The 12913-nt window shown below is 60.0% G+C and overlaps 1 protein-coding gene across 13 annotated transcripts in view; it reads right to left on the bottom strand.

Annotated features, from left to right (window-relative positions):
* The window catches only part of SHANK2 (SH3 and multiple ankyrin repeat domains 2), a 513576-nt gene that overhangs the window by 429711 nt on the left and 70952 nt on the right, over positions 1-12913 (bottom strand). For all 13 annotated transcript variants that reach the window (XM_085010449.1, XM_085010452.1, XM_085010454.1 and 10 more), the window contains exon 4: positions 10892-11110. In XM_085010449.1, coding sequence (XP_084866575.1) covers positions 10892-11110 — 219 coding nt within the window. The remainder of the gene's footprint in view (positions 1-10891; positions 11111-12913) is intronic.

Below are 12913 nucleotides of genomic sequence, written 5' to 3'. Positions count from 1 at the left end.
ATCACTGATACATATAAAAAGAGAACTAGAGAGAAGAAGGATTCACAGTGAATTCACAACAGTGTCTGCCTCTGAGCAGCGAGGCCTGGGCAGGAAGATGAGGGGCACTTTGACTTTTTCAGGAATGTTTTGACTCTATGATTTAAAAAAATGCCAAAACATGAACTATTGCCAATTCTGCAAATAAACAATAAAAGCTGGTAGTTATAATATGCTTTGTGTTTTCTTATGTTTTTAATTTTCTCTGAATTTAAAAAAACACATCAGTCTGGAACCTACGGCGTTCCTTAGCTTCCTGGGGGGCTTCCCTGTCTGGTCTGGAGTCAGCGCTGGGCTACACCCCAAGACCATAAACAAAGCTCTTGATAAAAGGACGGCATCACCATTTTCTCCGTCTGCCCATCGATTCCTCTCTGATGACTTCCTTAAGGGCTGAACATGTACACAAGCGAGGGTCACATCCAACTCTCTTTCTAATTGAGTCTAAAATCCCAAACAAATTTCTCTGGGCTCAGCAAGCCCAAAGAAGACAGTACCTCCTGGGACAGGAATCTCAGAAAACAAGAGGGCAGCACAAAAGATGAATGCTTGCTCGGGTCCAGGAGTCTTTTCATCTCCACGTCACCTGGGCTACTATGTGACACGGGAGGCTGTTCGTGGAGATGTTTAAGGCATCAGTGAGATAAGCAGTGTCTGGGGGCGAAGACGTGAGGGGACGGGCTTGTCTCAACAGGAGACACACCACCTGATGTGCCTGGCATGGAACGTCCAGGACAAGCAAATCCATGGAGACAGAGAGCAGATCAGAGGTTGCCAGGGACCAGCGAGGGGGCGTGGGGGACCGACCGCTAACAGGTATGGGGTGTCCTCTTGGGTGACAAAAATATTCTAAGATTCACTGTGGTGGTGGGTACCCTCAGCTGCGAATTGACTAAAATCCAGCGGATTGTATCCTTTCAATGGGCAAAGTGTGCTATAAATTCCAGTTCAACTTTTGCAAGAAAATGAGTCTTTGCTGCTGTTGTCCCTGTGCCGAGACCCTGCCAGAAGGCAGGCGGCACATTTTAAAACGTGTTGATAAAAGTGACCCTGAAGGACCCTTTGCCCAGAGCACACCTTCATCCAAGAGTCACAGCTGCTCTGATGACCTCAACCTTGTCACCGGAAACCTGTCGCTGGGTCTCCCTTCTCCTGCCACCCTGGGTCCCAGCCTCCATCAGCGCCTCCCTGGATTCTTGCAGGAGCCTCTTTCCTGCTTCTGCTTCCTTCCCTCACCCCCCAAACAGAAGCCAAGATCCCCTCATTCGCCTTTTTGTTCTTTTTTAGGGCCGCACCTGCGGTATATGAAGTTTCCAGGCTAGAGGTTGCATCGGAGCTGCAGCTGCCAGCCTATACCACCGCCACAGCAACGTGGGATCCCTAATCTGCTGAGCGAGGCCAGGAATTGAACCTGAATCCTCATGGGTATCAGTTGAGTTCGTTACCGTTGAGGCACGATGGAAACTCCCCCATCTCTCTATCAGTGAGGTCGCCTGCTCTGCACCGACCTGTCCAAGCTCCCAGGGCCCTTCAGGTGGAAGCACCACCCCTCCCCTCAGCCCCTCACACCTCCCTCCCCCATGGGCACCCCGCCCAGCTGGCGGCCTTGGCCTTCTCTGCTTTCTTTGACCTGCAGGCCCAGAGCGTGATGCTCTTGTGACCCTCTGCCTGGAAGGTTCTGAGTTCCCGAGCTAACCTCCATCATCTGGGGTGCAGCTCAGATGTCACCCTCAGCCACCGCAGGACAGGGCTGAGATGAATTCCTAAGACGTCCTGAAGACATGAAGATGGTGGCTCTGCGGGGGGGGGGGGGTGCCCTGTGCATTTGCTCTTTCTTTTTTTTTTTTTTTTTTGTCTTTTTAGGGCCACACCCGTGGCATACGGAGGTTCCCAGGCGAGGGGTGGAATGGGAGCTATAGCTGCCGGCCAATGCCACAGCCACCGCAATGCCAGATCCAGGCCATGTCTGAGAACTTCACCATAGCTCACAGCACAACCGGATCCTTAACCCACTGAGGCCAGGGATCGAACCTGTGTCTTCGTGGATACTGGTTGGGTTCGTTACTGCTCAGCCATGACGGAAACGCCCGTGTTCATTTGCTCTTATCCTAAGAACAGTAAGAACTCAGCAGGGGCGGGAGCCACCACAAAGTGGCAACTGGGATTGCATTGAAAACGACCACTCTAGGACATCCCTGGTGGCGCAGTGGGGCAAGGATCCCGCGTTGTCACTGCTGGGGGAGGGGTTCGATACCTGGCCCAGGAACTTCCACATGCCGCGGTTGCAGAAAAAAAAAAAAAAAAGAAGAAGAAAAAGAAAACAACACACACACACACAACGACCAAAATACAAAGTCAAAACAACCAGTCTGCACAATGCGTGGAAAACTTGGGAACGGAAAGAGGGCTCGGCAGCTCCCCGGCCCAGGAGAAGGCTGGCGGGGGTGGCGACAAGGGTGGGGAGAGGGACACAGATCCAAGGGGATGCAGAAGGTCCAAGGGCAGGACTTCGGATCGGTGGAGGGATGGAACGCCGGGATGGCTCCTGTGTCCGGAATCAGAGACGGTCCGAAGCCGGAAGGCGGGACCAACCCGACCGGCCAGCAGCCGGAGGTGGTTCCAGCCACACAACGAGCTACGCTGGGCGACGCTGGGGAAGGAGGCACGGAGGGCACCACGGGGACGAACCTCGAAACCAGCCCGCTGGGGGAGAGACACCAGACACAGAAGGGCACACGCTGTGTGGCACGTTCACGTGAATCATCCAGAAGGGGGCCCCGAGGAGACAGCGCACGGCTAGTGGTCGTCGGGCTGGACGTGGGGACGAGGAGAAACGGGCTGAGGAGGATGGGAAGGTGCCAGAGCCAGGTGGCAACGCAGCTTCCTGACAACCGCGGTACCCTTAAAACGAGGGAGCTTTATGGCGTAAGCGTCACCTCAGTGAGGTCTTTGCAGGGTAACCACTGGCCGAGAGAGGCAAGCCTGGCCGGAGGGTCAGAGGGAAGAAGACAGGTCACGGCACCTGTTCCTGACCTCTGAGCTTTCAGCTGAGAAGGTGTCAAGGGAGAAACGAGGACCGGTCCCGAGGCGGGAGCTCAAGCTGGAGCCGAGACCCTGGACAGGAAGCTACCAGGGCCTCCCGCCAGCCAGACAGCCAGAGGGCCTCGCCCAGCTTGGCTGCTGGGAGAGATGAGAAGAGGGAAAGGCTCAGGGAGGGAGGGGCCCCCAGGAAGAGGACTCTTCTCTGTGAGACAAGCCTGGGCAGGAGAGCCTGGGGAGGGCCGGCTCAGCCAGCCTGCGCTTCCTCGGCCCCCGCCTCCCGCCTTCCGATCAGCCAGGGCCTGGACGGCCAGAGAGCAGGGCACAGGGACCACCCGCCCCACAGCATCTGCTCGGAGGGACACGTCAGGAACAAAGCTTCTGGGAGTGGGATTCAGAGTCTGCGGTTCAGTCGCAGAAGGGGACTCGCCCCCCACCCAGGGGCCCGGAGTGATAAACTGGACACCTGCCCAGCCATGTGCTCCAATGGAGTGCCTCAAGGTGACCAAGCCCCTCCAGCAGAGGCCTTCCAGAACCTTCTCTCCTGATGCACGCCCACCTCCAGGTCTTTGAGGAAGGAGGGGCCAGCCCCAGGGCCTGGAGGAGGTGGGCTTGGAATCCGCCAAGACAGGCGCTGTCCTCCCCGTAGCCGGACCCACGGGAAGCCTCATGTATGAAACGGAGGCGGGATGACTGCGGCAACAGGATCAAGGACAGGTTTTAAAACCTGCAAGAGGAGGAGCCCGACCCTCGTGCTCCTGGCGTCCTGTTCTGACGCTCGGTGACGAGCAGGAGGACCAAGGCCACCTGGACGGAGCAGATCTGAGAGTCCAGTCGCAGGCCAGGGGCGGACCTGAGAGTGCGCCTGGAGGCGGGGCGGGGCGGGGGGCCAGGCCTGGCGGGGATGCGGGGTGGGGGGACACGGCGGGCTGCTGCGCTGGGGGGACATCTGAGGGAGGGCGAGTGGCGGACGGGAATAAACTGGTTTGGGGTGGCAGCTGAAATGCTTCTTCCTAAACGAAATGTCACGCTTGATGATGCACTCTTATCCTAGAACTGGGGACACTGACGAAAGCAAAAGGGCCTTTTCCCGACGCCTCTGCCAGGAGGTGGGCCAGGCCCCCGCAGCCCCGTGAACTCGCTCAGACGGGCCATGGGGCGGACACGTGGGCCGACAGCTACAGGGCGGCTTCTTGGTGCCAAAGCCTCGTGTGGAGGTGGGCTCGGGGGCTGGCGTGGCACCCGCCCGAGGAGACCTCGAGAGCTCGTCCCTGTCCTCGTCTGTTTTCTTCTGCACTGTCCTTGTGATGTGACATTTAGGGTGGGTCCTCGTGCCAACTCTGTTCCCACTTCCCCGTTCCCTGTGCCCCAAAATAGAACTGACACAAGAACTATGGTTTCTATTGATTTTGGCACGTGCCTCTTGCTTAAAAGGCCAAGTTTACTGATGGCACCAGCTCAACCCCACAGAAAGCTCTTTGTGCATCTGTGATGCTCCAGCGAGCAGAAGGCATGCCTGCCCCGCACCACCCCAGCGCCCACTGGGCCCTGCCACCCCGTGAACCCCACCCAGGACTCTGCGCTCGGGAGTTGAGGTGGGCGAGGGAGCTCACCCCCAAGCTTCCACGCTGCAGCCCCACTGGACGCGTGAGACGTGGAGACAGGGGTCGCTCAGGAGGAGAAGTGGGTCCAGAGCCCACCTGGGGCGGCAGAGGGACAGCCACACGGGCCTCTGGAGAAGCCGCAGGCTGGCAGCCGGGTGGGGGGCACTGGGTGACGGACCCGCTCAGCAGCTTGAGAGTCCACTGGGTGGGGTTCCAGGCCCTTCCTGCGCCCCCGGCATAGGTCCCCCCAAGGCCAGGCCCTTTGTGCAGCAACAACAGCTACTCTGTCCTTAGCACTCACACCCGGGGCCTCTAGCCTCGGGCTCCTGCCTTTGTTTGTCTTGGACCAAGAGAAGCGTCAGGGTCTTCAGAAGGTTCTGGAAAGTTATGTTCCTAGCTCGACCCGAAAGCCCTGGGAGGCTCTTCCTTTCAGGAAGAATCTTGGTGATTCTGGGCCTGGGGAGCAGGCATGTCTCCAGTCGGACAGGTCCCCACAGCCTGTGGCCTGAGGACAGCACACCTTCCGGGCCTGAGCTGCTGGCCATCCGTCCGGCCTGTGACAAGCTCCCTGACGTCCCCGCCCGGTGCCCACGGCCTCTCATTAGCCAAGAAGGTGAAAGGCCTCGCTCCCCATCGTGACGGACGGTGCCAGTGGACAGGCTTCGACAAGGCTCAGCCATCGGGTAACAGACGCATGACGGGCACTCGCCGTGGCCGGGTCCCGGCTGCACGCCCAGCCCACGGGTCACATCCCTCCTGGAAGCGGGCCTTGGCGCTCGGGGACGGTCAGCACTGGCGCCGGGCACAGGCACATGGGTGGCGCCCCTGGGGTGACGGGGGGGGGGGAGAGGGGAGGGGCACGTCCCCAGAGGCCCCAGCCTCTGCCTTCCCGTGGGGGTCTTCAAGTCTGGGGTCCGAAATCCAAGAGGCATGCTTCCCCGCCCTCCGACCGCCCCCCCCCCCCAGCATCGCTAACAGAATTCAGGGCCTCAGGTGGTGAAAACCCTGCCCCGTGAGGGCAGGCCCCCAGTGGGGTGGCGGGTGGCGTGGGTCACCGGGGTCCCCACCAGGGAGGGGCTTTTGATGAGCGGAGCAGCACTCTGGGGCCGAGAAAGGCTGAAGGTGAAGCTAGGACCGACCCAGTGAGTCCCCGTATGAGAGCCACCCCCAAAGCACCCCAAAGTGGAAAACAGACACAGCCGAAGGCCAGAACCATCCTTCTCCAACAGCCCAGGGAAACCGAATCCTCGGCGGTGCCGGGGGCGGGGGGGTGCTGACTCCCAACCGTCACTCCCCGCAGTGTAACCGGCGGGTCAGAGAGCCACACATTCTGCACCGGCACACTCAGATCCCGACGGCTGTGAGCACGGGTTACCTGGGTCCCTCTGCCTGGGAAGGGGTCGGGGAGAGAAGAGAACCCCCCCCCCCCGCCCAGGGCCCTCACCATGTGGGGGTGCCCCGAGGGCTGGGGGTGCCCCTCCACAAGAAAAGGACAGCACCTGCACCAGAAAATCCCGGAAAAGGAGAGCCCGGACTTCCTTTTTTTTTGGCTTTTGTCTTTTTAGGGCCCCTCCTGCAGCACATGGAGGTTCCCAGACTAGAGGCTGAGTTAGAGCCGCAGCTGCCAGTCTACACCCCAGCCACAGCAACGTGGGGTCTGAACTGCATCTGCCACCTACAGCACAGGTCACAGCAATGCTGGATCCTTAACCCACCGAGCAAGGCGAGGGATCGAACCCACAACTTCATGGCTCCTAGTTGGATTCGTTTCCGTTGCGCCATGACGGGACCTCCGAGAGAGCCCAGACTCCCTAAAGAGACTCAACACTCCTGCCTGGGGCCTCTGTGTCTCCAAGGGCCACCAGGCAGACCCTGCAGTCTAGGCTGCTGATGGACCGCGGGCACAGGCTGGGAGACAGCGCAGGCACGAGGGGACAGGACCAGGGAAGAAGCAGAGAAAAGGAAGCAGGGCGGCGGGGGGCAATCAGACACCTGGTGCATCTGCTCTGGATGAAAACACACCCCGATCAGAAGCAGCAAGATTCACGGGAGCAGTTCACGCTGGGGAGGAAAATAATAAGCCATAAAACCTACCACACACACAAGTAACAACCCCAAGGAATAATTTTCCGAAAGAGCATGCGCAGGGCTGCGAAAACAAGCGGAAAGGCAACAAAACGGGACCGCAATCCACTCAAAATGACAAAGCACAGCAGAGAAGGCGGGCACCTGAAAATGCCATGTGGAAAGAACAAACAGGGGAAGAGGCCAGGTGATCAAAGCAGTTAGGGAGAAGGTGACAGAGCCGGGAGAGCAGGCGAACGTGCGAGCCATCGCGGCTCTGGAGCAGAGAACCCCTCCCACGGGGAGGAAGAGAGAAACAGGGAAGAAAAGCTGCAGGTCGGAAGTTTTTCCCGCGGGGCACAGAACGGCCAGCGCCCACACTTTCCGGGAACATAACTGAAGCCCACTCATCAGGAGCCCAGGGAAGGAGAAAATCAAGATGCCCACAAGACGCTTCCAAAGCCCCTTCAGGGCTCGCAGACCCTCAAACGTCCCCGCAGATCCGGGGTGAGCTGGGGCAGGACCTGCGACTCAGGATACGCCAGGAAAACGACACGCGAGCCGCCACGTGCCCGCACCCGGGTGGTTCTCGGTATTCGCGGATTCTGTATCTGGGAATGTGCCTACTCGCTAAAATGTCCTGGCAACCCCATCCACGTGGCTCCTCTGTGCCCACTTAGGCACAAGGCAGACGGGCTGGTTCCTGGCTGCGTCTGACCAGAGCCAGCTGTAAGCAAGTGTCCCTCTCATCACAAGCGCGGTGCCCTGTTCACGCGTTTCCATGCGCTCTGTTGGCGACTTTGCTGTTCAAAACGGGCCCCCTGAAGTTCCCGTCATGGGTCAGCAGTGACGAACCCAACTGGGGTCCGTGAGAATGCAGGTTCGACCTCTGGCCCTAGCTCAGGGGGCTAAGGGAGCTGGGGTGTAGGTCACAGATGTGGCTGGGATCCTGCGTCGCTGTGGCTGTGGTGTGGACCATAAGCCGCAGCTCTAATTCGACCCCCGGCCTGGGAACTTGCACATGCCGCGGGGGTGGCCCTAAAAAGAAGAAAGAGGAAAAAAAAACCCAGCCCCCCCCTGCACAGCGCTGAAGGGGGGTCTGAAAGAAACCACGTGTCAACCAAGCTGCGTCTGGTGTGTCACGGGCTGCCGGCCACAGCTCAGGGTTCCCAGTGAGTAACTGGACCTGTTAAATCACATTCTTTACACGGAATCACACAGGCGCGTCTGACCCGTGGATGAAGAGCTGACCCGAGGCTCCAGGATCCGCACCCCAGGCGTCCCCCCCGGGCAGTGCCCTGGGACCCGCTGGGTCGAGGCGACGCTGGGGAGGATCACGGCCACCAGTGCGAGACCAGCAGTCGCTCCGTCGGGCAGCACAGCCCTCAGGACTGGCCTCTCAGCCCTTCTTCCAGGGTCGCTGCCCATCCCTGGGTGGACAGTGGCCTTCCCCTGTCACAGCTCTTTCTTTTGCTCCACCTCACACGTGGGTGGAGCTGACTGCCCAGGGTTTTCTCAGGAAGACCCCTGAGCTCAGCACTGGGGTTGAAGCAGGACGGGCGTTCTGAGCGGTGGACGGTGACCAGGGGCAGGGAGCTCCACACTGACAAGAGTCGGGGGGTGGGGGGGAGGCCGCCAGCGTGCATGTGCGTGTGCGCGTGCAAACAGCTGTTGTTCTCCACACGCAGTGACCTTTTCCTTCTTGGGGTCTCTGCGGTCAGGAGCATAGGTTATAGGTGCCTGGGTCAAGTGCATGGGTCAGGTGCCAGGGTCAAGTGCATGGGGTCAGGTGCCTCGGTCAAGTGCATGGGGTCAGGTGCCTCGGTCAAGTGCATGGGTTGGGTGCATGGGTCAAGTGCATGGGTCAGGTGTCTGGGTCAAGTGCCTGAGTTGGGTGCCTGGGTCAAGTGCATGGGTTGGGTGCATGGGTCAGGTGCATGGGTCAGGTACATTGTTCAAGCGCCTGGGTCAGGAGCACAGATCAGGAACAGCCTCTGGAGGATGGGAGGGCAGATGGGAGGACAGATGTGGACCGTGAGTTCTCTGTCTCCGTCCCTCTCCTCTGGGCAGACACTGTGGAGGATCCCAGAGTCCAGGGAACGTCCCTGCTACAGACCGGAGGAGCCTGAGTCCCTGCCTGGCTGCGTGGAGCAGAACCGCCACCTCTTCATTCCTGCCGATCCCCAGTGGATGCAGAAAGGGAGCCTCCGTGTTAAGTGCCTGAGGTTTGGGGCCTGTTTATCACGGCGATCAGCTTAATTGACCCCGAACCGCGCAGGCAGAGAACGCTAAGTTCGGCACAGCAACGAGAGAGGAGGAAAAAGTGTAAGCAAAAACGAAAACAAAGACTTCAGCCTCCCGGGGTTTCATAATCGTTTCCTTCAGCTTTACAGATTTATTTGCAAAGAATCTCTTGTCACGAAAAATCACTCGAGTCCAGCATTTCCTTCACTGACTTTTCCTCCTCCTGTATTCAAATCATCTTAATGTGGATTTATTAACAGCTTGTGTACCTGGAGCCGATACTTAGCCACGTATTTCTCTGCGTACACGGCCACCCACTACCTGTAACCCTTTGGAGAGACGCGTCTGGAATGTTCACGAAACATCGCTGACCACCACTTCTGGGGCTGGAGGAATCTTTATAATCAACATGTAACTTTTCCAAGAGCTGCGCGGTGACGTGGAAGAAAGAACAGCTAAAGGCACACCTGCCACGTTTGTGCTGCTGGGCAGCCCCGAGGCCTGAGCTTGCCTGAGAAGGTGGGGCCATCTGACCTTGCCCTTAGATGGCAGGTGACAGCACCCTCGGCCCAGGGAGGGCCCCTTTCCAGAGAGCAGGGCGGGGGTGCAGGCCGGGGGCAGGGCTTCCCTGCTGGAGCCCTTCTGAAGATGTGGCCCCCGGGCAAAGCCAACTCTCTAGACCCCCAGATGCCAGGAGGTGGGCTCCAGGCTGAAGCCAAGTGCCGCACCTGTGCCAAACGGCCAGGAGGTGGCGCAGCAGACCTCCCCGCAGGTCCCTCTGGTCCCCAGCGCAGCCACTCCCCAATCCGGGCCTGGACTCAGAGCCCCTGGGCCCATCTGGAGCATCTGGGAGGCTGTCTACACCTGTCCTGGCCCCTCACATCCCAGCCCCGCCTCTCCCACTTCCCTCCACCTGACTCTAAAATGAGGGGTCCCCGCAGGCACATCAAGACCCACGGAGACCGAAGGAGCAGAGACACTAGGAAGGCAGGAGACACCCCTGAGCCTGCGCCACAGGGGAGCCCACCCCACACAAGCCTGAGACAGAAATGCTGCCCTGAGACCCCAGGCACCTGGTCCCAGGGGGACAAGGATTCCCACCCGGAGGCGCCCACTGGGCCTGACTGTGGGTCTGAGACCTCCTGGCCTCCAGAAAGCCCCTCTCAGGGCCACTAACGCCCCCCCACCTCCCCTTGGGCCAGATGCTGCATCCACCAGCCAGACCCTGGGCAGGAACCCCACAGGCTGGGGGAGGGGGGCTCAAGTCCCGTCCAGCCCAGTCCGGTGGGTCCACCCACCACCCAGCACCCCACACCTAGTCCCGCACTCCCAATGCCAGGGGAAGCTCATCCAGACTTCAGAGCGTCCCTGTCCCTGCCGTGCCTACGCCAGGATAAAACCCTTCTCGGTGCTCCAAGACCCTGCCAACACAGGACCATGGCTGGGAAGACCCCTCCCCACCACCACCCCCTAGGAGGTGGCAGCGGTCCTGGGCCTCAAGGGACAACTAGGAGGTGGCCATCGGCAATGCAGGGAAGGGCACTCCCAGAACCTGCACACCCCAGGAAGCGGGGGTCACAGAGGGGCAAGGGGAAGAGGCAGGGCCCGCAGGGGGGCTGGCAGCCCACATGCTAAGGCGTTCGCTGTGCACATGGCCTCTGTAAGGCTGATTTCTATGCTCCCAAGGCTTGGCCTCCCTCGCCAGGTAGCAGGTGCTTGGTGAACAGGGTGGCCTGGGCACCGCCACCTGAGGCAGTGAGGAGGAGGGGGAGGAGGGACCAGCAGGAGGGGGTGGGTGGGGGAGGTATGGGAGCACGACATGTAGACCACCGGACTGGCCCAGCAGGGAGTGACCAGAGGCACCCGGAGTTCAGGTCGGGCTTGACCAGGGCGCAGCTCACCGTCTGCTGCAGGTCCTCAATGAGGATGCGGATGACCAGCGTGTTGCCCTGGCTCTCCTCCGTCCTGGTGCTGCCGGGCTTCTCCGCAGTGGCCCGGATGGTGTCATAGATGGTCTCTTCCCTGGAGGTGTCCGAGTCGGAGTCCTCCGAGGAGTCAGAGAAACTCTGGGCCATCTCGTCCTCACTGGACGTGGGGCTGCGCGGCATGACTGCTGGTGTCTACAGGGAGCGGAGAAGCAAAACACACGCTGGGGAAACGCGAACGTCAAGAAAGAAACCTCCGTCCACAGTAGATGCAAGCCTTACACTTAGAATGAGCGCCTCCTGCGCAGCTCAGGGAAGCATATCCAGTCTCCCGGGCTAGACCGTGATGGAAAAACGCCTCAAAAAAAGAACGTCCACATACGTAGGACGGAGTGACTCTGCTGTACAGCAGAGATGGGCACAATATTATAAATCAACTACACTTGAATTTTAAAAAAAGAAAAGAAAAAAGCCGAGGACGAGTGGAGACGGGCGTCTGGGTGCAGCGCCCGTGACTGGGCGTGGCTGCAGGCTGGGGACCCGTCTGTGTCCCGCACGCACCTCTTAGGCATCCCCACCTCCTCGCGAGCCCGAGCCAGGGGGCCGCCAGGACCCAGCGGGGACGCTGCGAGCTCTGTCCCCGTGCCTGGAAACCTGGCATTTCGAAGGAGCCCGAACGGGCTGTGGCCATGACCACGGCTTACGGGGATTAACGCAGGGCCACCGGGGCAGCTTGCGACGTTCCAAGGTAAGAGAAAAGGCTCGCTTTGTTTTTCTTGGAAGACAGAGCAGCAGGAGAGGAAGAAAGCAGGCTTTGGGTCAGAAGGGGACCAGGCTCCTGCTGTAATAACCCCTCTGCTTCAAACACAGAGCAATGATAGCTTTCACGTAAAAAATAGACCCGGCACGCAGGGCCAGCCTTGGCAATGAGATAATGTCCAGGCCCAGGAGGGCGCAGAACCCACAGTCGTGGGCAGGCTGAAGGGCGAGGCCCAGGCTCTCCACGAGCCTCCGGCAGCTGCGAACGCAGCATCCTCCCCATCAAATGCAGGGACGGTCCCCCAGCAAGGACCTAGATCAGGGGGCCGACTGTCACCCCAGACCACGGCTGTTAGCAAGACACGCCTCGGGGCGCAAGCCATCCACTGGGACACCCCAGCTCCGTGCACAGGGGTCCAGAAAGGTGAGGGTAAAAGCCAGTGTGACCAGGGAGCATGGGGACAGACCAAGCCAGCAACTGCACTTCTGCACGAACTCCGTAGGAAGGTCAAGGCCACGTGCACAGCAAAGATGTCTCAGACGGTGGCCTGCAAAAGCAGGTGTCCTGGGCCACCCTAAGCTCGGGGTCTGCCCGGCCAAGGCGTGGGCTCTTCCTCCCGCGGACTGAACAGCTGTGACAAGGAACGAACCCCCGCTTCGCTCGGAGGATGCCGAACACCATCCCGGGGAAGGAAAGGGGTTTGCGGGATGGTTGGAACGTGGCGTCCTTTACGCAAAGGTTGGAAAGCGGCTGGCTTGTCCTGCTGACCGTGGACGTGAGGTGGGTGATGCGCAGATGGGCAACGTACACCTAAACTCGGGAGCAGCAGAAAGGGGTTCACGGGCCCACGACGCCACTCGTAACTTGTAGCGGCTCACCAGCAGGCTCCACACGGAGACCCAGACTCGCTTATGTGGACCATCAGGAGGGCCCGGCGTGGCTGGGGGTGCCAGCAGCGCCTCGGGGCAGGAGCAGGCTGCAGAGAAGTCCCCCGCCAGCACGCCCTCGGGTCCAGGTCCTCCCGAACCAGGCGAACCAGGCGACTCCACTGGCCCTGCCCTCTCCTCTCTCCTTCGCCCAAGGGCCGTGCGGTCTGAGCTCCAGCCACTGACCCACCCAAGCCCCGTGCCGGCCTCTGCCTCTGCGTCCCCTTCCTTCACCCCACCCGTGAGGGGGCCCCACTTAAACCCCCCAACGGCAGATCGTGCAAACCAGCCGGGAGGACTTTCTTTCCTAAA

This window comes from Sus scrofa, chromosome 2 (assembly GCF_054392235.1).
Source record: "Sus scrofa isolate SSC_HxYL_T2T_F1_AM1 chromosome 2, Sscrofa_HxYL_maternal_Yorkshire_Landrace_v2.0, whole genome shotgun sequence".
In the NCBI taxonomy this organism is placed as follows: Eukaryota; Metazoa; Chordata; class Mammalia; order Artiodactyla; family Suidae; genus Sus; species Sus scrofa.
The sequence above is the reverse complement of the archived record's forward strand: the minus strand, read 5'-3'. Positions and strand labels throughout refer to the sequence as shown.